The sequence below is a fragment of the Panicum virgatum genome, chromosome 9K (genome assembly GCF_016808335.1).
Source record: "Panicum virgatum strain AP13 chromosome 9K, P.virgatum_v5, whole genome shotgun sequence".
NCBI classification, from domain to species: Eukaryota; Viridiplantae; Streptophyta; class Magnoliopsida; order Poales; family Poaceae; genus Panicum; species Panicum virgatum.
In genome coordinates this window covers 10898084-10926075 of record NC_053144.1, presented here as the reverse complement: position 1 = coordinate 10926075, position 27992 = coordinate 10898084, and the positions used below count along the sequence as shown (strand labels likewise).

The following is a 27992-nucleotide window of genomic DNA, read 5'->3' as shown; positions in this document are numbered from 1 at the left end:
AATCAGTCATCCCCAAACCCCTGTCAATATGAATCTTATGTTTCCCAAGTTGAGTGGTGAAAGTGCTTATTCACTGATGGCACTTCTTGGCGCAAATATAATAGTGCACAACTTTTATACTCATTCGTCATTTGTTCAGGTAAGTTCCAACATCTCTTACTAATGCTTAAGTACAGTTCTCAGATGGCACGTACATTTGGTGCACTTTGCTTTGTGAAACTTATCTTGCATTAAAAGTTTGTCCTATCAATCCTGAATGTTCCATTCATGATGAAAGTTATGTTTCATGTTTTACCACAAGAGTGCTGAATTAATGAATACGTAGTAAGCAAATGCTTTATGATGACGATTGGCGAGGACCAGGATTGTTGATGTTTGGTTGTGCTGCTTTCATGTCTAAATAAAGCAGCCTATTGCCCTATTCGCAGCACCTACTCTCAGCATTTTATTTTCGTTCATGTTGCCAGAGTTATCATACTATGAAACAAGTCTACTGAATTGTTGGTGTATGATTGATTACTTGATGAATATATCTTCATCAAGAATGCATACGGCGTTGATTAACAAAAGCAGTATAATGGATCCAGACCATATGGTAGTTAAGGCTGTTAGTTTTAAAAATATCTTAATTAAAAAACACATCAAGTGATTGCAATTTAATTTTGTACTCTCTTCCATTTGATAGACCAAAACACGTTTTTCTTGATTTGTTCCCTGCTTATTTGACCTTCTTTGGTTTGTTGTATGTATTCACATATCGTATGTGGAGGTTCAGAGAAGATCTTCGGTGCTTACCCTTGGCTCCCTGTTTCACGACCACCTTTTCTCTATATTATTTATAATTACGGGGATTTTTCTTGTGAATTATATTCTCCTAAGCTCAGCAGCAGATGAATCCAGTGCCACAATGGTCATGAACTTCCAAGATGCTATGGAGTTAATGCACCAGGTTTCTCTCAAATTTCTGTTTATTATGCCTCTGTTCACTTACGAGTTACGACACATATTAGTGTTTGAGCAGCAATCAATCTATTGTTAGAAAAAAATAACACAAATTCGGTATCTTAAATTTCTCTTCTAATTTGCATTTTGGATTTGCAACTGTCTGAAATTTGTTGAAATATAAATATATTGTCTACCTTTCCCAAAACTTAAGCTTTAGGGTAATCCATTGGTGTTTAGTGCATTAAATTTGAATATGGTATTTTTTTTACCTGCCCTGCACAATTTTAAGAAATAGATAACTGTAATGCTTTTTTTGTCGTGGATCTTATGGAGAATAGAAATATGTGGTGTCATTGAATCATGATCATATATGCATATTGCTCACCATTCCTCAACAACTTAAGCTTCTGGTTGGTGCATATTTAATAAGCAGATATGATTTTTTAAGTTTGGATTCCTGTGACAGAACCACATAAATTAAACCAGTTTAAGTGCGCTAACTATCATTTTAAGCGTTAATTAAGTTATAGCGCACTTAAAACGGTGTAATCCGGCAGCCTGTTGGGTTAAGGATCGAAAACACCGGAAGTCTCGCACGAAGATGAGCACAGATGATTACAAGCAGACCAAAAGTTCTCAAAATTAAGTTTACAATGCAAAGTATTACAATTAAGTTTAAATAAAAGTTATCAGAGTTAAAAGTTGCAGCAGAAATTAAAGTAAAAGCTCGGTTTGAAAATAACATTATCTACGAAGTCATGAGGATATCACATTGAGCCCACCGGTGTGAATCCTGGTTAGCTTCAACCAACAGCAGCTACCTGAAAAAACAGGGTGACAACAAACCCTGAGTATACTAATACTCAGCGAGACTTACCCGACTAGTGGTATATACTTAGCCGACTCCTAGACATGCAAAGCTGTTTGACTCTGGAGTTATTTTGCTGAAAAACTACTAACAGTGAATCCTTACTTTCAGTATTTTAGCTCAAGTTTATTATACAAATACCAACTAGGTTTGCCTGAACATCTAGAGCACGCATGGTTGATCACATTATCTTTCCAGAGTACCACAGTCATACCTCATATTCCCAACTTTCCATTTCCAATTCAATATTTTACTACGATGTGACAGAGAGATCAATGTTCTCATATCCGCGAGTCACGGCGAATCGATTCGATTTAACCTTACAAGATGGACCTAACTCACACGCCAAGTGTGACCCTGTCGAGTTACACCGAGCAACCGTTCCCACAATTACCCCGAAGCCTGAATCAAGCCCGCCGGCACCCGGATGAGGAGCCCCACACGTGCGAACACCGCGTGAACCCGTGGACAACTATCCCATTCGTCAACCCTTGCCCAGCACCGCAGGTCGAGAATCAGATTCCGACGCAATTTAGATAATTAGCTTACTGGTTTCGACTACCTCCTACTTCCGGCATGTGGTTAGTACTGTTCAATCCTCGATCAGTAGTGCCAACAACGGTACAGTCCTCAATCGACACAGGCGGAGGCTCACTTTCTATTCATTCCATATCCATACCAAATTCATCTCCGCCTGGTCTCCACTTTCTTTCCTTATTGATTCATTCTCCAATAGCTTTTCCATAAGTAACAAAACCTACATCTCGCTAGTGACAGGAATCACTTGACTTCTACCAAATTCCTACTTAGCAAAGCATTTCTAACGGTGCCTATATACTAGTAGAGACTCATAGGTACATAGGAAAAGATACGCATACTACTCCTAGAAACGTAAATACACAAATACTTAAATAAACATTAAATACTGAAAATAAGGGTTATGCTCCGGGGCTTGCCTTCTTGAGCTAAGTTTGTTTCCGAGGCTTCTGGAGTCGGGTTCGGGTTCTCGACGGCGCCGGCGAAGTTCACTTGAGCTTCTCCGGGACCTTCTTTCGCTTCAGGCACCAGCTCGTACGTACCGTCGGCGAGAGTAGTCGTGTCTATATGAAATGCACATGCATGAGTGGATGATGATAACAAGTTAAGATTAAAACACTATAGAGTTGTAATCCAACAACTCAGGTTAAGTGGTACAACATCATCAACTCTGTTTTATTGGGCAACCGTTTATAGAGTAGAATCTAACATGTTTTAGTTCATAAAAAGAACTAGGTGTGGTTTTCAAAACCCAATTATTTAAACAAGACAAACAAATCAACATATACTAGTTAAATATGCATAAATAGCCAAAGTAAGGTTATACTTAGCATATGGTCATGAAATTTTTACACAGCAAGCATAACTTAGCTAACAACCTACTGTAAAAATTTCAGTAAGTTTCAAGAAGCAGAAAAAGCAGGAAAACCATTTTACACAGCCACTGCGAGAAAACAAATTGATTTGTAGAGGCCAAACTATGCAGGTGCTGGTAATGAACTTTTAACTGAGTGTTGGATATCCTAAGATGAGCTTACAGTAAATTTTTCAGAATTAAAACAGGAACATACAGAACATGATAAATATAGCAAGTTATAGCTGTATTTAACAAGATTCATTTTTCTCGACATATGTACTAAGTTCTAGTGTCTCAAACTTTGGCAGTATTATAGAGTACCCATTTTAAGCCTTTGGCAAAAATATCAGATTTTTCCATGAAGAAGAACTATTTTTCTTAATTTACCACATTTATTCATGCTATTACTTAGTTGTACCAGTTCCAGTTATCTAAAAAATTACTAAACTTTTTGTACAGTAACTAGGCACCAATTTAAAGGTACTGTAACAGTTTTAGCTCATGAAACAAAATTAAACAGCATGTACAAACAAAACTAATTAAACCAGGCATAAAACAAGTTTTAACTAAACTGATAGCTAGGCATGTCAAATGTCCATGAAACTTTTACGCAAGGCTAATAATCTAGCATGCAACACACTGACCAAAAATGGCAGCCATGCAGCGTATAGAACTAGAGATCTAATTAAAGCTCTAATAAACTTGCATTTAATATAGAACAAAAACTAATGCTCAAATAAGAAAGTGCATGTAATGAAACTTGTAGATTTTGTTACAAGGAATCCAAAACAATTGAGTTTGTATATTTATGATTTTCTACAAATTGTTATCTATTTTCAAAGTTCACAGCTTGAGTTACATTGGTTCTTTTACAAATAGACCCCTGTAAATCTAAAGCTATTTGCACCTGGGTCCTTTGCCGGCGAGGCAAAACAGAGGAGGGGAAGGCGGCCGGATTCCGGCGAGATGGGTCACCGGCGGTGAGGGCTAGGGGGTGGAGGAGCTAGAGGGGCTCGAGCCGCACCTGTAGAGGGGCTTCGCGAGGTCTGGGGTGCTCGGAGGCGGCTCGCCGGCGTGGGGCGGCGCACGGCGGAGGGTACGGCACGGCGCGGTGGCGCTCTGGTGGAGGAGAGCGGCCGGGGTCGATCCGTGGAGCTTCACGGGGCCATGGGCGACCTAATCAATGGGCTAGCTCGAGCGGGGGAGGGCCGGAGATGGGGGCTCTGTGGGAGCGGGCGGCCGGCGGCGACAGTCCGGCGGCGCTAGGAGACGGTGGCTGGGCCAGTGAGCTTCACTGAGAGTTGCGGATGCCGTTTGCGAGGTCCATTGGGGGCGAGGACTAGCGGAGGGGGTAGCTCGGCGGCGGCCATGGCGTGGTGGCGCCTCTGCGCGTGCAGGGAGAGGTGGTGGTCCGACCTGGGAGCTTCACACGGCGAGGGGGAAGCTAGCTGGGTATTGGGTTGTGGCGGAGGAGGGGCAGGGCTGGGGTTTCGCGGTGAGCTCGAGGGGAGGAGGCGCTAATGGCGGCGGCGGCGGCGCTCCTGAGCAGGGGAGGGGAGCTCGGGCTCTGGCTCTGGGGAGCGAGAGTGGAGAGGCCAAATTGGGTTTTGCTCGTGAGTGGATCGGGACGACTTGAACGGTGACGAGCTGCACCGGCGCAGCGACGTGTGGGCACAGGCGTCGAGAGCGGCGACGACATTCGGCGGCGTGTCGAGCAGAGGAAGGCCGGGGGTTGAAGCGTCCCCTCTTAAGAGAAGACTTAAATGTGATACAAAACATCAGTCCCAGGAGGCTGATGCCACATTTATTACATCAGATGGTTCAAAACCTTACAAACCTTGGCGGACACTCGATACAGATGATAACAAGGATTAACCAAGCTACGACAATACACCAGAGTGCTACTAATACGGAGTCTAATTCAGGCTCAGAGTACTGCGACAGCGGAGGCATCTCGTCAGGGCTGGTACCACAGGCAAGGTTGGGTGTAGAACGATAACCCTACTCGGCGTCGTCTGGCACGAAGTCTGGGTCTTCTTCTGTAAAAAGTAAGAGTGGGGTGAGTACAAACGTACTCAGCAAGTCCAATCACACCCACGTAGGGGGTTATAACAGAATAATATGCATAGGTAAATCAAGGATGAGGTTACGGTTTAATTTGTCGAAAAACGATACTTTATGCAGGGGTTTATTTTATAGAAAACCATTTAGAAATCAGTTTTTGGCATCAACACAGAGTTCAGGTTTTAAAACTGCTACCGGACTCCCCGTCCGTCGTAGCACACGGCACAACTGCCGGAACCGATTTCAAAACAACTCACACCAGCCCATCTCAAAGAAACACTAGTTATGTGACCACACCATAACTCGCCCAATACCGTGGGCACGGACTATTCGAATAGATTCTTAACTCTGCAGAGGTGTGCAACTTTACCCACAAGTAGGATACCACAACTCGAACACCGTCGTGTCGGTGTAGGTCCCAACATAGCCATTACCCACCATAGCTAAGCCTGACTAGCCATCACGGGTTGTACCAAGGGGTCATCGACCATTCACTTAGGTATAACCGGGCATAAGTCCCTCTGGGCTTATCCCTTCTCCTTAGTCACCCGCTGCTCTCAGCTCTCCTGACGGCTATCACACCAACTAGTGGGGTTTATGCTACGCCGTTGCCCATACAACGGTCGAGTGGTTTGCACGATAGTGGAGTTAGGTGAGATGACACACCAACTCGGTCCTTAGACGCGACAAGATGGATATCTCCCTTCTTTGCCCAGCCACACAGGCATAAGCACACCAATCGGCAAATCACACAGAAATGCCGTCCATCTCGCCCATGCTCATCTTTCGAAAATCCACATTTTATCCCTTCCCACACGCACACATTTTCTTTATAAATCAAATAGTATTATGAGTAAAGTCCTAAGCATTCTAATATCGATTAACGTCCAAACAAAATCAGACATTAATCTAGGTGGTCAAGGAATGGTCATCACAAATCAAGGGGTGGCTATCCAACCGTGTTTTCATGCAAGTAAAACATATGCAATTTATAAAACAGGCCATTGGGTTGTGTTCATAAAAACTAGGACAGAAACATGCATCAAAGGATGGGATTGAACTTGCCGTCTTCAAAGCCTTCGGGGAAGTCCTGTCCTTCGGGCTCGGGGTCGCGGATCGGGTCCTCGTTCACCTGCTCACAGTACTGCTCGTCAACGGGTTCTCCTTCGTTCACTCCGTGGTCTACGGCGCACACAAACAAACACACAATCAGAACAAGGTTTTGTCGTCGAGCTCGAAACGGGAACACATGAAATATAGAGCATAGAGTATTATTTTTGGGCGGTTTCTGAATAGTATGGCCAGAACTAAGTTAGGAGAGGCGGGGTAAAATTTTAGGTTAAGCTGGGGTCGTTAGGCACATAAAATGATAGGTCAGGGGAGCGTTTAGGCCCTAAACAGGGGTCCAGGGACCTAATTGTAATTAAGATTAAGTAGGCAGGGGCTTGGTTTATATTTTAGAAGTTACTTGGGTTAATTTAAAAGTGTCAGGGTTTTATTTGTAATTAAGTTTATATGGTGGGGGGTTTGTTTTGGAAATCCAATAAGGGGTGAGGCTTTATTTGAAAAACCCCAAAGAGTGGAAGGGTTCTTTAGTAAATAGAAGGGAAAGGAAGGGCCTAGGGGCAAAAAGCCCTCTCTTCCCCCTCCTTCCTCCCGTTCAGAACAGAGGAAGGGGATGGAGGGGCGCCGGCGGCGCCAATCCCGGCGGCCAGAGGCTCGGGGTGGCTCCGGAGTGGGGGAAAAGGGAGAGAGGGAGCCGTGAGGTTGATTCCCAGCCACGGCTCGGGCGGAGACGGCCTGAGTTGGCCTGGCCGCGACGGGGTGCGGCGGCGAGCGGCGGCGGACATGAGGCGGCGCTGCAGCGCCTGCTTTCGGCCCGGATTTGAGGGGAAAAGGGGATGAGGAGCTCGGGAACCCCGTTGCCTACCTCGGCTCTAGCTGCGGTGCTGCGGAATGGGGGCTTCGCGGTGACCTGTGCTCGCGGCGGCGGTAATGGTGGAAGTGGTGAGCGGCGGCGGCGCTGCAGGGCTGAGGAGAGGGCGTGGGGTGGCTGTGGAGCTCGGAACTGGGGTGTGGGGCGGAGGAGCGGCGTCGGGGCCTTTTATAGGCGTGAGAGGCGGTGGGATTCGACGGAACGCGGGCGGAGGCCGGCGAGACCTGTGATGCGACCCCTCGGCGGTGTTAATGGCGTGGGGGCCGGCTCAGAGCTGGGCGTCAATGGTGGGCAGGCGCGCACGGCGGGGCGACATGACGCCTCGGCCAGGCGGCGACCGCTGCGGCGTCCCTGTGCCGAGGTCGCCGCCGCCAGTACGGCGTCAACGGCGGCAGCAGCGGCGTGGGGCACGGGGGGGGCAGGGCGTGGCGTGTGCGGGCGTTCTGGTCGCGGCGTGGTCGCGTGCGCGCGCGCTCGGCCTGGGCTGGCGTGGCGCGGCGCGGCACGGCGCTCGGGGAGCAGGGCGAAGGCGAGCCGCGCGGGGCACGGGCCGGTGCGCGCCGTGCAGCTGCAGGGCGAGCGTGCGGGGAGGAGAACTGGGCCGGGCCAGGCGCGCGCGGTAGAGAAGAAAGGAAGGAGAGAGAGAGGGAAAAAGAGAGAGAAAAGAAAAGAAGGAAATGGGAAAAAGAAAAGAAAAAGAAAAAGGAGGGGAGAGAAAAGGGAAAAAGGAGAGAGGGAGAGATTTGCGGTGATCCCGCCGGTGGCGACAGCGACGCCGGTCGGGCACGCGCGGCTGTCGCGGCCGCGGCCTGCTGTCAGGCGTGATGCACGGGTTGAGGGGAAAACAGTGTTCTGGATACGGGTGTCGAGACAAGTTTTTCGGGAATCGGGAGATCGGAACAGGGAGGTTCCCGGAAAGCTGGGGTTAGGGTTTTAAGGAAGCATCGAGCTCAACGACGAGAAACAAACTTAGCGAACGATTTAACTTGATGAGTTTTCGGGGCGTTACAAACCTACCCCACTTAAAATGAATCTCGTCCTCGAGATTCGACTGATCCTTAAATAGGTGGGGAAATTCCTCCTTCAGAGCATCTTCGCGTTCCCACGTAGCTTCTTTTACTCCGTGTCTGCTCCACTGAACTCTGCAAATTCGTACTTCGGAGTTTCTGGTCCTCCTGGTGACGGTGTCTAGGATCTTCACCGGTATTTCCTGATATCGCAGGTCTGGCTGCAGATCTATCGTTTCAACCGGCACATGCTCTACTTCGGGTATCCTTAAACACCTTCTCAACTGCGAGACATGGAATACTGGGTGGATATCCGACATTTCTTCTGGTAGCTCCAAACGGTATGCTACTGCTCCAACTTTCTTCAAAACTCGGTATGGTCCAATATACCGAGGGGCCAATTTTCCTTGTACTTGGAATCTTCGGGTTCCTCGAATAGGCGATACCTTGAGATACACGAAATCTCCTGGGTTGAAACTTATTTCCCGTCTTTTCTTGTCCGCATAGCTCTTTTGTCGGGACTGAGCTGCTTTTAGCTTTTCTCGAATCTCGGCGACTCTTTCTTCGGCTTCTTTTATGAGTGCGGGGCCGACTAGGGCTCGTTCTCCAACTTCTGACCACATCAAAGGGGTTCTGCATTTTCTTCCGTAGAGAGCTTCAAACGGTGACATGCCCAAACTTGCTTGGTACCCGTTGTTGTATGAGAACTCGGCATAGGGTAAGCTTTGTTCCCAATCTTTGCCATAAGTGAGGACACATGCCCTCAGCATATCTTCCATAATCTGATTCACCCTTTCTGTCTGACCATCCGTCTGTGGGTGATAAGCGGAGCTAAAGTCTAGCTTGGTGCCCATGGCTTTATGCAAACTTTTCCAAAATCTAGAGGTGAACTGGGTTCCTCTATCTGAGACGATTCGGCTGGGCACACCATGCAATTTCACTATGTTCTCTATATATAGCTTAGCTAGCTTCTCCCCGTCATAGTTGGTCCGTACGGGTATGAAGTGGGCTGATTTAGTAAGGCGATCCACTATTACCCATATGGAGTCATGTCCTTTCTGGGTTCTGGGCAAGCCCACCACAAAGTCCATTCCTACTTCATCCCATTTCCACACCGGGATGGGTAGGGGTTGCAGTAATCCTGCCGGCTTCTGGTGTTCAGCTTTGATTCTCTGGCAAGTATCACAACGGGCGACAAATCGTGCAATATCTGCCTTCATCCCATTCCACCAATACTTCTGTTTTATGTCCATGTACATTTTGGTGGATCCTGGGTGAATTGAGTAGGCCGAGTTATGGGCTTCATCCATGATCATCTGCCTGAAATCTCCTTTCTGGGGCACACAAATCCTGTCTTTATACCACAACGTTCCCTTATTATCAACTCGAAAGTCTGGGGCCTTATTTTCTCCGGTTTGCCTCCGGATTTCCATCAGTCCTTTGTCCAATCTTTGGGCTTTCCTGATTCTTTCTTCCAGAGTGGACTGAACATTCAGCACTTGGCTGGAGCCTCGAGGGACAATGTGCACATTTAGTCGTGCCATTTCTTCTTGTAAATGGTCATTCTTAGGCCCGTAAGACTTCCGGCTTAGAGCATCAGCTACTACATTTGCTTTCCCTGGGTGATAATGAATTTCCAAATTATAATCTTTGACTAATTCTAGCCATCTTCTTTGCCTCAAGTTCAAGTCCGGCTGGGTGAAGATATACTTCAGGCTTTTATGGTCGGTGAAGATTTCACACTTATTCCCGATCAAATAATGCCTCCAGATCTTAAGTGCGTGCACTACGGCTGCAAGTTCCAAGTCATGGGTCGGGTAGTTTTGCTCATGAGTCCTGAGCTGACGGGAGGCATATGCAACGACTTTCCCATCTTGCATCAGTACACAACCCAATCCTTGTCGGGACGCATCACAATAGATGACAAAATCTCGATGAATATCCGGCAGGGTTAGCACTGGGGCTGTCGTCAATCTTCGCTTCAACTCCTGGAAGCTCCTTTCGCACGACTCCGTCCAGGTGAACTTCTTTTCTTTCTTGAGCAGCTCTGTCATGGGCCGGGCTATTTTAGAAAACCCTTCAATGAATCTCCGATAATACCCAGCTAATCCAAGAAAACTCCTGATCTCACTCACATTGGTCGGCGGCTGCCAGTTGGATACTGCTTCGACCTTCTCGGGGTCTACTGCTACTCCTTCTGCGGTCAAAATGTGACCAAGGAAGGCTACTTTCTCCAGCCAAAATTCACACTTGCTGAATTTGGCGTATAGCCTATGCACTCTCAGTTTTTCCAAAACTACCCTCAGGTGCTGCTCGTGCTCCTGAATGCTCTTCGAGTAAATAAGTATGTCGTCAATGAAGACTACGACAAACTTATCTAGCTCGTCCATAAAAACTTTATTCATGAGGTTCATGAAATAAGCAGGTGCATTTGTTAGTCCAAAAGACATTACTGTGAACTCAAATTGTCCGTATCGGGTGACAAAGGCTGTCTTCGGGATGTCGCTTTCCCTAATCTTGAGCTGAAAATATCCGGACCTTAGGTCAATCTTGGAAAAGTACCTGGCTCCTTTTAACTGATCAAAAAGATCATCGATCCTGGGAAGGGGGTACTTATTCTTGATAGTGACCTCGTTTAGTGCCCGGTAATCTACACATAACCTCATGCTTCCGTCCTTCTTTTTGACGAATAGAACCGGGGCTCCCCAAGGAGACGAACTTGGCCTGATGAAGCCAATTCGTTGTAGTTCCTCTAATTGTTTCTTTAATTCTGCCAACTCAGAGGCTGCCATCCTATAGGGTCTTTTGGCTATGGGGGCGGTTCCAGGAACAAGATCAATGACAAATTCTATGTCCCTATCTGGTGGCATACCGGGAAGTTCTTCGGGAAAGACATCGGGGTACTCATTCACTACTGGGACTTCTTCCAAGGACTTGGCTTCCATGCTGAATACCATCGGGTTTGCTCCACTTTCCCGGGTATGACAGGTCACTCGGACTCCCTCTGGGTTTGTTAGATGTACTACCCTGTCCGTACAACCTATGAGGCCATTATGTTTGCTTAACCAGTCCATTCCGAGGATCACATCTATCCCTTCTGACTTAAGTACTACTAGGTCTGCTAGAAACTCTACCCCACTTAAATTGATCCTTACCCGTAAACAACCCAGTTGACACCTGATGTCTCCTCCGGGCGTCCGGGTTATTAGGGGTGTTTTTAGTAGTACCGTAGGTATTTTATGTTTCTCCACAAAGCTCGAGGATATGAATGAGTGTGATGCTCCAGAATCAAACAGTACTGTTGCAAGAGTTGAGCTGACTAGGTACTCACCGAGTACTACGCCCTGGGCTCCTTGAGCTTCCTGTGCGTCGATGTGGTTGACACGGGCTCGTCCAAAAGACTGTTGGGATTGCCTCTGCTGGTTGTTGTTGTTGTTGCTGTTGCCACGGAGGGGCACTCGGTTGGCACCGGTCAGAACTGGCTTGGGTCCGTTCACTGTGTTGGAGAAAGCCGAAGTAGCAGGCTTGTTCTTGGCGTAGGGGCAGTCGGCGATGAAGTGACCCGTCTCACGGCAGTTGAAGCAGGCTCTCACGTTGCTGTTGTTGTTGGTGACCTGGCTTGCATTACTCTGAGGGGCCCTCATGGTGTTATGGCTCCTGGGCTGGGTGTTAGAGGCCCGTGGTCCTGTCACTTGAGACTGAGTTTTGTACTGCATTGGGGCTTGGGACCTTGGTGCGTTGTAGCTGAGACTTCTGGTCTTCTGAAAACGATCCTGCTGGCGAGACTTACTCTCCAGAAACTTGCGTTTGTTCTCTTTCCTTTCATCAATCTTAGCCTTCTCGGTGAGGATTGCCTTGTTCATCAAGGTGTTGAAATCAGGATAGATCTGAGGGGTGAGCAGGGTCCTGAGTTCTGGGTTTAGTCCCTTCTTGAACATGTCCTGCTTCTTCTCGTCGTCGTTCACTTCATCTGGCGCATATCGAGACAGCTCCATAAACTGGTGAGTATATTCTTCCACCGACATATTCCCCTGCTGAAGTGCGCGGAATTCATCCGCCTTGCGCTTCATGGTGGCCGAGGGGATGTGGTAGCGGCGGAACTCCCTCACGAATTCATTCCAAGTGATGGTGGAGGCATCTCTGGCAGCAGCGCAGTAATTCTCCCACCAGGCCAAGGCAGTCCCGGTGAGTTGATGTGCAGCCAGAAGAACTTTATCTCGATCCTGGCACCCAAATGGCTCGAGCTTCCTCTGGATCACGCGGAGCCAGTCATCTGCATCCAAGGGGTTGCTGGATCCGGCAAAAGTGGGTGGCTTGGCCCTCAGAAAAGCTGTCAGCTTGTCATTAAAGGTCTGCTCTCGTGGCTGCCTGTTCACTAGAGCATTGGCCAGTGTCTCCAGTATGAGAGTCTGGTTATGGATCACTTGTGCCAGGTCCACGAAAGGTGGTGGTGGTGGTGGTGGCAGCTGTGCACCATGGTTTTCTCCTCTGCCCTGACTCACTTCTTGTTCCTCCTGGGGATGGTTTTGCCCGTCAGGGTGTATTCCTGCATCAGCAGCTGCAGGGTCCCTGACGCGGGAGGCCCTTGTGACGCTCCGGGAAACCATCTGCAGAACGAGTGGATTGGGACTAAGATTAGGTGATGTTTAAGTTGGTTAAGTCGTATTTTTGAAAAGGCAGTATCTATTTACTGCCAGCAAGCACACAATCAACAAGCAAACATCACAAACAACAAGCACAAGCAACTTTATTACAGCAAGGGGGGGGGTACAACACGGGGGACACGACTAAAACGCGTACTACACGTCCGGGTACACACTTCAAAAGAACAGGGGCACAGAACTTCCTCGGACCACACGGCTTCATCCCTTGACGGTCGCCAGCACTTTAGGCTGACTCATTGGCTTGAGCGGGTTCCTCCCTCGGAAAGGAACTCACGTCCTCCGGGGGAATGAGTGGTCCTGGCTCGCCGTCCTCTAGACCTCCGTTTTCTCGGGGTTGTGCAGGGGCTTCTCTTGCGGCGGCGGTCGTAGACCTTCCAGGATTCTCGGGTGGGGCTAGTGGGTTTCCAACGAGTGGCCCCCATCCTATGACGGGCGTTCCGAGCAGAACATGGTCTTCACCTATTGCCGGGACTGGGGTTCCACTGTTAGTCCATTCTTGCAGACGCTGGTCCCGGGCTTGTCTGAGGCTCTCCTGAGCAACTGCTTCACTGCTGACCGCGGCTGCGGCTCTTGCCTCGGCTTGGACTGCTCGGATCTGCTGCAATCTTAGCGCGAGCTCTGCTTGCTCGGCTCGATGGGTCTGTTCCCTCAGCAGGTTGGCTTGCTCATCAAAGAGCTGATCCAGGGAGGCTAGGTAGGTAGCCACTTGGTACAGGAGGACTTCTTCATGGCGGCGCCGTTCCAGGCTTCTCATTCGAGCTTCCCAAACTGGTGTCCTGATGGCTGGTGGGAAGAACCTCATTGGTGTGGGGGTGAGGTGTCCTTCGAAAATCCGGCACAGGTAACGAAGTGCCTTCCTGACGGCTAGGGGATAGGTGTCCTGGTGCCTAAACCCTGTAGCAGTCACTCGCCATGACAGGATGTCGGGGTAGCGGTTACTTCTGGCGACGACTAGGATCACCCTGCAGCGGAGAGTACCATGATGCTCATACTCTCGGCTGTAGTACCTTGGGCGTTCCGTGACGCCAAGGTTCTCCAGGGCGTTGATCAAGAGGCTGGGGAAGCCAGGTGCAGCTTGGCAGTCGCCCTGGGTCCATCCTTCCTCAGCCATCTGAAAACAAAGATATGGTGAAAAACTTGCACATTTATTTGAGGTACACAAAGGGGTAGGTGATTTTTATTCATGGCATCATGGTGGGGTACAACTTCATGGGTACATGATTATTATTAGAGCAAAGGTTCTAGTTTGGAGACAACTCCTATCATGGAGACTCTTCCTCGAACCTAAGAGAGCGCTTCTTCAGTGGAAGATGCTGATCCATCAAGTCGTCCTCGGTCTGAGTACCTTTGTCCCAATGGGTTTCTTCAGGTTCTTCTTCTTCAGTTTGAGTTCCAACGTCCCAATGGGTTTCCATGGGCTCTTCCTCTTCGGTCTGGGTGTTTACATCCCATTGAGCCTCTTCGGGTTCTTCTTCAGCGTCTTCCTCTATCCATCCTCCTATTCCCCAGCGAGCCTCATACCTCCGCATGCGAGCTTGGAGAGCGGCTAGCGAGTCCTCGGCGCGTGTGGCTCTTGCCCGTTGTTCTTCCAGTTCTTCTTCCTTTTCATCCATTTGAACTTGGAGGGCGGCTAGGGAATACTCGGCATGGAAAGTCCTCGACCGTTGTTCCTCCATCTCCTGGGTTGCTTTTTCGGCTCTGTGGACCTGCTGTTTCAGTTGTGCTGCTTGCTCGCGATAGAGCTCATCCAGGCCGGTGAGATAGATGGATAGGTGAGAGACCGTGTCTTCCAGGTCTTCTTCTTCTCTTCCAAGTCCTCTCATCCTGGCAATCCATGTGCGTCCTCTACCTTCGGTCGGCGGGAAAAATCCCATAGGAGTACGCTGGAGGTGATGCCTGTAGATCACACGCAGACGCCGCAGGGCTTTGCGGGCGGCTTTCCGATAGGTATCCGGGAAACGAAATCCAGTGGTGGAGATGAACCAAGGGTCCACATCTGGGTAGCGGGTGCTCCTAGCTATGAAGATCATCAAGTCACACCGAAGAGTGCCCTTGGAGTCGTACTCCCGGTAAAGAAATTCTGGCGGATCCACAACTCCAATGCGTTCCAGGCTGAGTATCAACAACTTAGGAAGGCCGGGCTCTGCGAAACAGATTCCGCCGATCCATCCATTGTCAGCCATCTGGAACAGGGCAAGAATCAAGGGTAAGTATTTGTGTGAGAAAAGGATTAAGGATAGAAAAGTCTTAAGGTGAAAGGTCCTGAAAACGGGTTTCACTCCTAGGGTCACGTCCTACGGCCAACCTACGGCTCTGATACCACCTGAAGCGTCCCCTCTTAAGAGAAGACTTAAATGTGATACAAAACATCAGTCCCAGGAGGCTGATGCCACATTTATTACATCAGATGGTTCAAAACCTTACAAACCTTGGCGGACACTCGATACAGATGATAACAAGGATTAACCAAGCTACGACAATACACCAGAGTGCTACTAATACGGAGTCTAATTCAGGCTCAGAGTACTGCGACAGCGGAGGCATCTCGTCAGGGCTGGTACCACAGGCAAGGTTGGGTGTAGAACGATAACCCTACTCGGCGTCGTCTGGCACGAAGTCTGGGTCTTCTTCTGTAAAAAGTAAGAGTGGGGTGAGTACAAACGTACTCAGCAAGTCCAATCACACCCACGTAGGGGGTTATAACAGAATAATATGCATAGGTAAATCAAGGATGAGGTTACGGTTTAATTTGTCGAAAAACGATACTTTATGCAGGGGTTTATTTTATAGAAAACCATTTAGAAATCAGTTTTTGGCATCAACACAGAGTTCAGGTTTTAAAACTGCTACCGGACTCCCCGTCCGTCGTAGCACACGGCACAACTGCCGGAACCGATTTCAAAACAACTCACACCAGCCCATCTCAAAGAAACACTAGTTATGTGACCACACCATAACTCGCCCAATACCGTGGGCACGGACTATTCGAATAGATTCTTAACTCTGCAGAGGTGTGCAACTTTACCCACAAGTAGGATACCACAACTCGAACACCGTCGTGTCGGTGTAGGTCCCAACATAGCCATTACCCACCATAGCTAAGCCTGACTAGCCATCACGGGTTGTACCAAGGGGTCATCGACCATTCACTTAGGTATAACCGGGCATAAGTCCCTCTGGGCTTATCCCTTCTCCTTAGTCACCCGCTGCTCTCAGCTCTCCTGACGGCTATCACACCAACTAGTGGGGTTTATGCTACGCCGTTGCCCATACAACGGTCGAGTGGTTTGCACGATAGTGGAGTTAGGTGAGATGACACACCAACTCGGTCCTTAGACGCGACAAGATGGATATCTCCCTTCTTTGCCCAGCCACACAGGCATAAGCACACCAATCGGCAAATCACACAGAAATGCCGTCCATCTCGCCCATGCTCATCTTTCGAAAATCCACATTTTATCCCTTCCCACACGCACACATTTTCTTTATAAATCAAATAGTATTATGAGTAAAGTCCTAAGCATTCTAATATCGATTAACGTCCAAACAAAATCAGACATTAATCTAGGTGGTCAAGGAATGGTCATCACAAATCAAGGGGTGGCTATCCAACCGTGTTTTCATGCAAGTAAAACATATGCAATTTATAAAACAGGCCATTGGGTTGTGTTCATAAAAACTAGGACAGAAACATGCATCAAAGGATGGGATTGAACTTGCCGTCTTCAAAGCCTTCGGGGAAGTCCTGTCCTTCGGGCTCGGGGTCGCGGATCGGGTCCTCGTTCACCTGCTCACAGTACTGCTCGTCAACGGGTTCTCCTTCGTTCACTCCGTGGTCTACGGCGCACACAAACAAACACACAATCAGAACAAGGTTTTGTCGTCGAGCTCGAAACGGGAACACATGAAATATAGAGCATAGAGTATTATTTTTGGGCGGTTTCTGAATAGTATGGCCAGAACTAAGTTAGGAGAGGCGGGGTAAAATTTTAGGTTAAGCTGGGGTCGTTAGGCACATAAAATGATAGGTCAGGGGAGCGTTTAGGCCCTAAACAGGGGTCCAGGGACCTAATTGTAATTAAGATTAAGTAGGCAGGGGCTTGGTTTATATTTTAGAAGTTACTTGGGTTAATTTAAAAGTGTCAGGGTTTTATTTGTAATTAAGTTTATATGGTGGGGGGTTTGTTTTGGAAATCCAATAAGGGGTGAGGCTTTGTTTGAAAAACCCCAAAGAGTGGAAGGGTTCTTTAGTAAATAGAAGGGAAAGGAAGGGCCTAGGGGCAAAAAGCCCTCTCTTCCCCCTCCTTCCTCCCGTTCAGAACAGAGGAAGGGGATGGAGGGGCGCCGGCGGCGCCAATCCCGGCGGCCAGAGGCTCGGGGTGGCTCCGGAGTGGGGGAAAAGGGAGAGAGGGAGCCGTGAGGTTGATTCCCAGCCACGGCTCGGGCGGAGACGGCCTGAGTTGGCCTGGCCGCGACGGGGTGCGGCGGCGAGCGGCGGCGGACATGAGGCGGCGCTGCAGCGCCTGCTTTCGGCCCGGATTTGAGGGGAAAAGGGGATGAGGAGCTCGGGAACCCCGTTGCCTACCTCGGCTCTAGCTGCGGTGCTGCGGAATGGGGGCTTCGCGGTGACCTGTGCTCGCGGCGGCGGTAATGGTGGAAGTGGTGAGCGGCGGCGGCGCTGCAGGGCTGAGGAGAGGGCGTGGGGTGGCTGTGGAGCTCGGAACTGGGGTGTGGGGCGGAGGAGCGGCGTCGGGGCCTTTTATAGGCGTGAGAGGCGGTGGGATTCGACGGAACGCGGGCGGAGGCCGGCGAGACCTGTGATGCGACCCCTCGGCGGTGTTAATGGCGTGGGGGCCGGCTCAGAGCTGGGCGTCAATGGTGGGCAGGCGCGCACGGCGGGGCGACATGACGCCTCGGCCAGGCGGCGACCGCTGCGGCGTCCCTGTGCCGAGGTCGCCGCCGCCAGTACGGCGTCAACGGCGGCAGCAGCGGCGTGGGGCACGGGGGGGGCAGGGCGTGGCGTGTGCGGGCGTTCTGGTCGCGGCGTGGTCGCGTGCGCGCGCGCTCGGCCTGGGCTGGCGTGGCGCGGCGCGGCACGGCGCTCGGGGAGCAGGGCGAAGGCGAGCCGCGCGGGGCACGGGCCGGTGCGCGCCGTGCAGCTGCAGGGCGAGCGTGCGGGGAGGAGAACTGGGCCGGGCCAGGCGCGCGCGGTAGAGAAGAAAGGAAGGAGAGAGAGAGGGAAAAAGAGAGAGAAAAGAAAAGAAGGAAATGGGAAAAAGAAAAGAAAAAGAAAAAGGAGGGGAGAGAAAAGGGAAAAAGGAGAGAGGGAGAGATTTGCGGTGATCCCGCCGGTGGCGACAGCGACGCCGGTCGGGCACGCGCGGCTGTCGCGGCCGCGGCCTGCTGTCAGGCGTGATGCACGGGTTGAGGGGAAAACAGTGTTCTGGATACGGGTGTCGAGACAAGTTTTTCGGGAATCGGGAGATCGGAACAGGGAGGTTCCCGGAAAGCTGGGGTTAGGGTTTTAAGGAAGCATCGAGCTCAACGACGAGAAACAAACTTAGCGAACGATTTAACTTGATGAGTTTTCGGGGCGTTACAGGGGTGCGTGGCAGCCGCGCGAGGTGCCAGAAGGGAGTGGTTTCGGACGAAATCGGGGGCGCGCGAGGCGGTTTGGTCGGGGGCGCGACGCGTGGGGGCGGCCGGGTGTCGACGCCGGCGGCGAACGCCGTCACGGCGAGAAACGGAGAGGGAGGAAAGGGGAGAGAGGGACATGAGGGCAGTTTCGTAAATAAACTGAGTTCAAAATGCAGTTGGTAAATTCAATTTTTCTCCTTCTTTTTGGCTTCAAATGAAAAACTTTTAAATACGAAAGTTGTTCAAAACTTCAAATACTACAACTTTCGTTTCAGGCACAAATTCATTTGAAGCTTAATTTGAAAGATAAAATTTTAAACTTGAGTGCATTTGAAAAATATCCTATACACTTCGAAATTCAAATTTTTCTCCCATTTTTGTGTGGTAACTCGAAAAACTTTGAACACAAAAGTTGTTTGTCATTCGAAAGCCTATAACCTTGGTTTTGGGCAAAAGTCCATTTGAGCAAAGTTTTAGAAATTATTTTCAAGAAGTGTTTGTTTAAAACCTGAAAAATAGTTTAAATCTTTAAAAACTATGATTCAAATGACTCGTCATTTCATGTACAAAATTTTATTTTCTCAACTGTGTTCATATACACAGACACACATACATACACATGCATTATTTCAAGGCTTCCTATGTAATGATGCATGATTAGCGCTAAAGATTATGTTAAACACACAATTAACCTCAACTACAGGTGATTAACACCTGGGGTGTTACAATTCCACACGAATCCCGTTCCTGAAATCTGTGGATTCTTGTCTTCTGCAGATATTTACAAATCCTGCAGCACCAATTGTGTTATTAGTGATCCTTCTGTTTTCAAGCCACATCATCTCGTTGACATGCATTGTTAGTAGTGATGTCATTTCAGAGAACTTCTTTGGTATAAAATTGCCTCTGTCAGCGCATCATTTGATACCTAAGGGTTTTGCTATGGTTCTTACTATCTACTGTGCGAAAGTTGCTGGTCCTGGAGGGATATATCAGTCACTTATTATGTGCCCAGTTATCCAGGCTATGCTTCTTCCTTCATCCTTTATAGCCATTTTGCGTGTTTCCTCGTCAAGATTATTGGTGGGAAGATACAGAGTATCTTTATATGTTGAAATATTGGCCTTCCTCGCATTTCTTCTTGCACTGTTTACAAATATCATATTTGCGGCGGAACTTTTGTTTGGGCATAGCAATTGGACAAACAACCTGAAAGGAGACACTGGAAGCCCTGTTATACTGCCATACTCTGTCGTAGTCCTGATTTCATGCGCATCAATTGCATTTACACTGTTCCTTGCTGTTACTCCACTAAAGTCAGCAAGTAATGAAGCTTAGATTCGGTTGTTGTTGGTGCGTTCACAAAGTAAAACATCGGTTGCTACTCCTTATAGAGGAGCAATTTCTCTGGGGAAAAAATTGGCATGAAGTTTAGAGCTGTTCTATCGGAGCTGTTCCAATGGGTTCATCACAAGGTCAACCAGCTTAAGAACATACCTGCAGAGAACCATATCTGGAAAATTGTGCACGGGAAGATGTTAGTAGGTCGTCCATTGGCGCTGTTCCAAGGGATTTATTGCAGGATCATCAGAAATCAGCTTTTGAGCTTACATGCGATTCCAACGCCACGTCAGCTATTAATCCTGAAGTACAAACCCTCACTGACACACAACTGGACAGAGCCAGTGCCAGCATAGTAGACCATATTACTGCAGAAAGTAATGAAACGCTCAAATGAAAAAGGCCATGAAGTAGAAGCAGATGTTTACACAAAGAAGGATTACCCTTTCAAAACCATTTGGTTTGGGCCGTGCAACAAGGAGGCAGTTTGCAGTGATTCTTGATGAGTTCCGGGGACATGTTTTTAACCGTCAGAGTGAGCTTACGTAAGAATCTAACAGTAGAGAACCGAGCATGGCTCGGGTGGTTAGCTCCGCTGGTGTGCGGGCTGCCAGCACGAGTTCGATTTGTAGGAATCGCACTCGCGTCTCTCACCAGGGCTTCGCCCCCAATAAATTTGGTTGACTCTGACGCGTGGTGCCACAAAGCGAATACAACGCGCCTGTTGTCTACGGAGCCATGAATGGTCCCGGTGATCTCACAAAGGCGCGATCTAGTGATCTGAGTGTGGTTGTAGGTTTGTCGATGTACACGTGGTGTGCTTGTGTAGGGTCGGTGTGAGTCTGTACATGAACAGATTCTACAGTTGTACCCAGATGAGAGGTGTCGAAAAAAAGAATCTAACAGTAAAGCGTTCGACTTCTCGATTGGACTTGAGCCTGACAATAACTAGCTATGAGAAATGGTGACTTGTTAATCGAAGCTTATTGGATCCCTTCATGAGAGGGTCATGGTCATGTGAAATCAGTGTCTTCAAGGATATTTGTAGTCCCTCCTTGAGTTTTGGACTTCTGGGCTTCAGACAGAGACCGTTGCTATGGGGCCTTCAACCTGCCAACCTGGTCTCAGATCACATATTTACAATACAAAATCAGCAGGTGCTGAGATTGTTGTTCACAAACAGAAACATTGGAAACTACTCACAGAGAAACGACTTCTCTGGAAAAGATTGTACGTGAAGTGCACAGCTCCTTCTCTTTGGAAAGTCTAGGCTCTTTGTTTTTTTTTTAGGGGAAGTAAGGGGATGTAGAGCTCTTTTTTTTAGTGGAGAAAGTAGAGCTCTTTGGTTGGTGCTGTTCTGCCGGACGTCTTTTCTTTGCGGCTGCGGCCCATACGAGCCCAGCAAGCATGGCCTCTTCCTCTCAGCCCAACAAGTAGACATGGCCCAGGCCCAGGCCCAGACCTAGACAGCCTCGCGCGTGCGCTCGCCATGGCCCATGGGTGCCGGACTGCCGCCGGATCACATGAGACGCCGCCGTCGCGGGGCGCCGTCGCCTCGCATCCCCGCTGTCCCTCCTGCATGCTTGCCACCCAGCTCGCCTCTCGCCACGCGTCATCGCCCTACTGCACACGTCGCCCGCCGCGCCCGCCCGCGGACATCATCGGCGCGCGCGGCGCCGCGGCCACGGGCAGCCACACGGCGTCTACAAGGCTACAGGCCCCAAACTGAACCTCTGGCAAGCAAGACGTACGCGACCTGCTCCTCTTCTTCGACTTCGTCCTCGTCGGTGGTTCCCGCGCTCATCGTAGACCGCCCCAGCCGCCCGCCTTTCATCGTCGGCTCGCACCACCGCGGTAAGACACCGCCCGTCCTTGGTTCGCGCTCGGGCTCCATCGCCGGAATCGGCCTGTGTGTGTCTTACTGACCTCCGTGCTCCCTGGCCCGTAAACAAGCCAGCGATCGCCGGAATCGACCGCCGCAACTTTTCTTTGTTACGCCCGCGGGGATTTGTTGGGTTGTTTTGCTTACTATTTCCGTGTAATGAAACACAGATTATATATTCCCTCCTTCCTGACAGTCCATGACCATTTGCAGGAGTGATGCACTGTTCATTTCTGAAGCTTGTTTGTCGGAGTACTGGATTGTGATGGCTGCAGCTTAGATAAGGATAGTAACGAGAGGGTACGAACAAGGGCCTGAATTTGATAAAAACAGTTGGCTGTCAGGTCCTGTGGGGTGGATCCACACCGAGCTTGTGAGCTTTTTTTTTCCTTTCTGAAAAGGCTTTTGTTGACCATCACTGTCTCTGCACAATGGATGGTGTGCGGTGTGTAGACTCTCTGGCTGCTGGGGTTGCTCCGCATAATTCTTTCCGGACCCTTGGACCGACACTCCTGATTTCAATGGCGTATCTTGACCTCGGAAAGTGGTTGGTGACATTGGAATCTGGGTATCGGTTTGGGTATGATCTTGTGCTGCTGATGCTGTGTTTCAATTTGTCGGCCATTCTATGTCAGTATCTCTCAAGTTGTATTGGCATGGTCACCGGGAAGAACCTTGCAGAGGTACGGTTTTACACTCCTTTCTTGCCATTGCAAGTTGTAGAGCTCTCATCACGGCCACCATAACTCACTGGTTCTAGCTGATTTGCAAGAGCTTGGTAGAAGTTTGATAGTTGTGTGTTTCATATGTAAGCCATGACGTGAATTTGTTAGCTCACCCTTAGTGCCATAATAACTATCTTCTAGGAGGTCGAGGTGCTTGGATTCCCTGATGTGTCTTCATAGTGCATGCATGGCCTCTTCGGATGAAACTTAAATATCTTGGTCTAAAACAAAAACATTTATTTTTATTCTTTTATAATCCGAAAATGGTGGTTCATCCGAAACTTAAATATCACAAATATTTTTCACCGTGTGCTTGCATTATCCTTTTCTTTTCTGTGTTTTGTGAGCGGTCTCTTTCATAAATGCAAAATTTTTTGAAGATATTCTGAGTTTTGTAGGTACAGTGACATACTTTTAAAAATTAAAAAAAATAAAGGAATACTGAGGTTTAAGTTCTTTCTAGAAAATATTCTTTCTAGTTAAATATTCTTCATCTATTTTCAGCATATCCTTCCAAAGATCATAACTCGTCTGTGATATTTGTACATGAACAAATAGATTTGCCGCCAGGAGTACAGTCGGCCGATATGTATTGTTCTTGGTCTTCTGGCAGGACTGTCCTTGTTAACTTCTGAAGTGTCCATGGTATATATACAAAATTCAGAAAAAAATCATTTATGATAATGTTTTGTCCCGAGATGTTTATGTGCTCATAGTATACACTTTACCAGAGCATTTAAGTAACATTTGACATTTGTCAGATTGCAGGCACAGCAGTTGGGTTCAAACTTGTATTTGAATACGATGATCTTTTGACAGTCGTATGGTTTACAAGTGTTGTAGTGAATCTGCTACCATACACGCTGTCCCTTCTGGTAAATTTTTAAATCCCCAAATTAACTGTATCATAAAAGTATGGCCTGCTTTAGGACTTCGTGTAATGGTTTCTATATCTCATTATAGGACAAGAGGATGGCTGGAATGTTTAATACCTACTTAGCTGGCTTCACACTTGTTTGTTTTGTGCTTGGTCTACTGGTTAGTCATCCCAAAACCTCTGTTGATATGAATGTAATGTTCCCCAAGTTGAGTGGTGAAAATGCTTACTCACTGATGGCGCTACTTGGTACAAATATAATAGTGCACAGCTTCTATACTCATTCATCAGTTGTTCAGGTGAGTTCCAACATATCTTCCCCATGCTTAGTTATAATTGCCAGATGACACATTTCGAGATACATTTGGTGTGTTCTGAACTGTTTTTTTTTCCATTCATTTTCTGCTTATCTGATCTGCTTAGGCGTGGTGTATCATGTACTGATTGAGATGTCATATACACAGGTTCAGAGAAGATTTCCGGTTCTTACCCTTGGTTCCCTGTTTCATGATCACTTTTTCTCTATAGTTTTATCCTTTTCTGGGATTTTTCTTGTGAACTATATTCTGCTGAGCTCAGCGGCAGATGAATCAAAAAACGCAATGGCCATTCACTTTCAAGAGGCAGTACAGTTAATGAATGAGGTTTGTGTCTCCCTTCTCTTCTTATCCGTCTAGTCCTTAGTTCACTTGCCTTTTTAGTGTATATAAGAGCAGAATCAAATTGTCAAAATTACAAGAAATAACATTGAGTTAAATATTGTGGTATGTTTGAATTACAAGAAATAACTAATACCCAGCATGTTTGAATTTGCAATTCTCTTGAGTAGCTGCAAGTGCAAGTATGATTACATTACCTACCTTTGCGGAGCAACTCATCGAACTTTTGTGTGAATTGATAGTGCATGGAATTGTTTGGTATGTTATTGGAGTCGAGATAATTGTTCAAGTATCACAGTTTAGAGAAAAAGATAATTCTAGTGCATTTTGGTTGAAGTCGTAGGCCTCATGGATCCTATAGTAGACATAAGGGATGTTGAATCGTGAGCTTATTGCTCACCTGAAACTTAAGCTTCTAGCATTCTACATGAAATGTTTGGTGCTTTTTTCTAGGGAGTTGTTGGTGCTTATTCAATAAAGCTATTGTCACTTTTGACCTTGGAGTTTGCATTAAAGCTCCTTTCTAAATTTTATTTGGTTTCTTGTAATCCGCAGATATTTACAAATCCTGTGGCACCAATTGTGTTATTGGTGATCCTTGTCTTTTCTGGCCATATCATCTCAATGACCTGTATTATTGGAAACGATGTAATTTCAGAGAATCTCTTTGGTGTTAAATTGCCTCTGTTTGCACATCATATCCTACCTAAAGTTTTAGCCATGATGACTACTATCTACCATGCGAAGGTTGCAGGTTCCGATGGGTTATATCAGTTACTTATCATGTGTCCACTTATCCAGGCTATGTTTCTTCCTGCATCTGTTATACCTGTTTTCCGTGTTTCTTCATCAAGATTATTAATGGGAAGATACAAAATGTCAACGTATGTTGAAATACTGGCCTTCCTTGCATTTCTTCTTACGCTGTTTACAAATATCATTTTCATGGCGGAAATTCTTTTTGGTGATAGCACTTGGACAAATGATCTGAAAGGAAAAGGAAATACTGGACGCCCTATTGTACTTCCTTATGCTGCTGTAGTCCTAATCTCGTGTGCATCTATTGTTTTTACACTGTTCCTTGCTGTTAATCCACTAAAATCAGCATGTATTGAAGCTGAGGAACTGCTGTCATTGGTCCACCCACAGAGAAAAACATTGGACAATGCTCATCATAACCAAGCGGCTTCTCTTGAGCATTCCAAAACAACTTCCGAGCATATTGGTCATTCCAAATCAGCTTTTGAGCATAATGGCAGTTCTGATACTACTATACAATCAACTGATCATATGGTTATTAATCCCGAAGCTCAGCCCTCACCGTCTATATATCGTGAGGAGACAAAAACAGCTGTGGTTGACACTGCCAGTGTCAAAAGTTTGTAGTGCCACCACCGTAGAGCATTAGAGAACTTCAATGTTAATAGATTAACTGAAAAGGATGCCTAGGTAGATGCAAATGCTTGGAGGAACAAGGATTCTGTTGTGGCACAGAATCTGGTTCGAGACCTCACCTGGTGGTACTGGAACTCTGTAATGCGTCTCCATCCTTTACTTTTGAGTAAGGAAGAAGACAGTGATGCGGGTAGTCTCTGTAGTAGCCTCTCAACACACTATTGTTTCGGCTCGTGCTGCAAGAAGGCAGTCAGGCACAGCAACTTCCTAGATCTTCTTAATCTCATATTCCTAACTATACTGACTTGTCCAGTTGTCCATGCATGTTCCTAAACAAATGTGCTTGGTTCAAAATACTTTGCTGAATGAAGCAAATTCGGATAGTGGTGTCAGAAATCAGGTGCACCTTTGTAAGATGCATGTGGAAAATCACAATATGTGGACTCAACAACCAAGTTGTAGTCTCGAAATTTCAGATAAGTGGGGTTCTTGCAGCATAACCTTCAGAGAGATTTCCGCTCTGTGCAGTCGAGTATGAACACCAACATCAATAAATCCCTTCAGACCTACCAAATATTTGGTGTGGAAAGAACAGAATTGAACGAGTGAGGTGATCACTGGCCGGAGAAATAAGGCTTGCATTCTTGACCTGAGGTGCTCTTTCTGTCTTAATTGCTTTTCAGCAACTATAAACTGTAATCTTTCCACTTAAAAGGTGTGCACCCTGAGAAATAAATCCAAGCAATGCACCATCCGCACTGAAAACTTTATGACTAAGTTTCACGTTGCAGTAAAAGATTTTATGCCAGTTAATTAGAGCTACTGAAGGTTTGAGCATATATCAACTACCGGTTGGGTTTGGAACACCTTTTTGCATCATGCAGTGAATGGCTAGTAACTGCATATGCCTTAGACAGTTTGGGAAATGATAGCAGATAACTTGCATGCAGTTTACTTTTTCTTTAGTGAACAAGGTTTCTTGGCCCTGTTTGGTTCGTTCTCGCCTATTCTAGGGCACGCCTCCCGAAAAGGGAATTTCGCATGCATGAAGTATTAAAATAAAGTCTATTTACAAAACTTTTTTCATGAATGAACGTAACTTTTCGCGACGAATCTAACGACAGTAATTAATCCATGATTGGATACAGTAATGCTACAGTAATCATCCTCTAATCATAGATTAATTATCATCGTTAGATTCGTCGCGAAAAGTTACACTCATCTCTGAAGAGGTTTTGCAAATAAACTTTATTTAGCCCGCCATGCGTGAAAGATTCTTTTTCTTGAATACACTAGAATTGCAAACCAAACAGGGCCAAGGAGTTGCCGAAACTTGTATGGGCTCATTTTCGCTTCCAGTTTGCTGATCATTGGTTTTCTCGATGTAGGGAGTCCTTTGGACCGCATTTCTTCATATCGCGAGAACAGGGACGTGTTTGTTGCCTTGAAAGAGCAGCCTAGTTGAAGATGCAAAGCCCATCAGCTGGGACTTTCACCACACTACCGCAGCATCTGCGATCCTGCAGGCGATCAAGGACGTTGAGGCGAGGTGCAACATCGGTACGTGATGACGAGAACTGTGCATGATTGAAAATTTCGCTGCAACCTGGCATGGTCTTCTGGGTGTTGTTCTTCAATCTACTTCCTATGACTTTGGACGGGCACATCACGGAGTTCCGCCCGGGATTCTTCTCCTGGTTCCTGAAAACCGTGCCGCTCAGGTTCAGTAAATACGCATGAACTCAGATCAGATGCAAATATGTATGCCGTCATTTTGGATGTGATGGTTCTGCGCCGTGTGCCGCGTGCGTGCTGATGTGCGACGCCGGCCTTGGAAATCTGATTTCCATTCGCTGATGAGGGAGGACATCTCTCCGCACGACGTGTGCCCACTCCTTCAGCTAGTTTGGTCTGGCTACTGCGGCCGTGTGGGGTGGTTCGTACGGAGATGACTGTCGTGCCTCTTCTGCTGGGTTGGTGGAGCTGCTGCTGTTGCTTGCTGTGTGAAGCTCCATTCATGGCCGCTGAGCTTGGCGCACCGTCGACATCTGCAGGTCCTCTTCCTCCCGTGCATAACAGTACTCCTACGGATGAGGCCGGGTGACCTTGTGAACATGTGTATAATCGCTCTCGGTTCTTGGGCCTCGAATGAAGCAACAACCGGTGTGAGATCCATCCTTTGTGCAGTATATTTCATTCGTGAAGCAGGTGGCATGAGTACATAACTGGACTGATGAAATTTTAATTTCCAGTGACTTCGCTGTTTGCCGTTTGCCCTTGCGTTTCGCTGGTGCCCTCGCCGCACATACCAGCAGAATTCCGGTGCGCCGCTGCGCTGTCGTACCTGCAACTGCAGCCCTGCGCGCGTGGGCACTGGGGGGTGGGGGCTTCGGCCACGGCCCCGTGTTGGGAACTGGCGCGGGTGGCCCGGAGACGACAGGGCCTGTTCACCGATTGTCCGCGCGGGGACCGGGGACCGCCGCGCCGCGGCGCGTTCTGGGTCCGGCGCGCGATCGTTGTCGCAGCCGCTGCGTGGTTCCCCGGGGTGGGTGTCCGTACAACATGATGCCACCGGGACGTGCCCGCTGGCCGCGTCGCC

The 27992-nt window shown here is 47.9% G+C and overlaps 1 protein-coding gene and 1 pseudogene across 3 annotated transcripts; both read left to right on the top strand.

The window, feature by feature from the left end:
* Nucleotide 1: 1 nt before the first annotated feature.
* Nucleotides 2-27615, top strand: LOC120650083 (protein ETHYLENE-INSENSITIVE 2-like). Of its 3 annotated transcripts, XM_039927104.1 has the most exons (10): nucleotides 2-133; nucleotides 770-949; nucleotides 21951-22420; nucleotides 23021-23107; nucleotides 23224-23337; nucleotides 23426-23638; nucleotides 23804-23983; nucleotides 24554-24882; nucleotides 24970-26047; nucleotides 26782-27615. In XM_039927104.1, exons 3-9 carry the CDS (start codon nucleotides 22169-22171, stop codon nucleotides 25382-25384), a joined length of 1590 nt encoding a protein of 529 aa, XP_039783038.1. In that variant the 5' UTR covers nucleotides 2-133; nucleotides 770-949; nucleotides 21951-22168; the 3' UTR covers nucleotides 25385-26047; nucleotides 26782-27615. The 3 variants fall into 3 exon arrangements, with proteins under 3 accessions (XP_039783038.1, XP_039783036.1, XP_039783037.1); XM_039927102.1 differs by having other exon boundaries at nucleotides 24554-26047; XM_039927103.1 differs by lacking the exons at nucleotides 2-133; nucleotides 770-949 and adding an exon at nucleotides 21415-21709 and having other exon boundaries at nucleotides 24554-26047.
* LOC120650085 lies at nucleotides 19226-20896 on the top strand (annotated as a pseudogene).
* Nucleotides 27616-27992: the final 377 nt, after the last annotated feature.

What these genes read in the sequence shown, in the direction of transcription:
- LOC120650083 (XM_039927102.1), top strand. Translation starts at nt 22,169, where the DNA reads ATGGATGGTGTGCGGTGTGTAGACTCTCTGGCTGCTGGGGTTGCTCCG. An exon ending in TAACTTCTGAAGTGTCCATG is followed by an intron (nt 23,108 to 23,223) that starts GTATATATACAA and finishes GACATTTGTCAG; the next exon opens with ATTGCAGGCACAGCAGTTGG. An exon ending in CAGTACAGTTAATGAATGAG is followed by an intron (nt 23,984 to 24,553) that starts GTTTGTGTCTCC and finishes TGTAATCCGCAG; the next exon opens with ATATTTACAAATCCTGTGGC.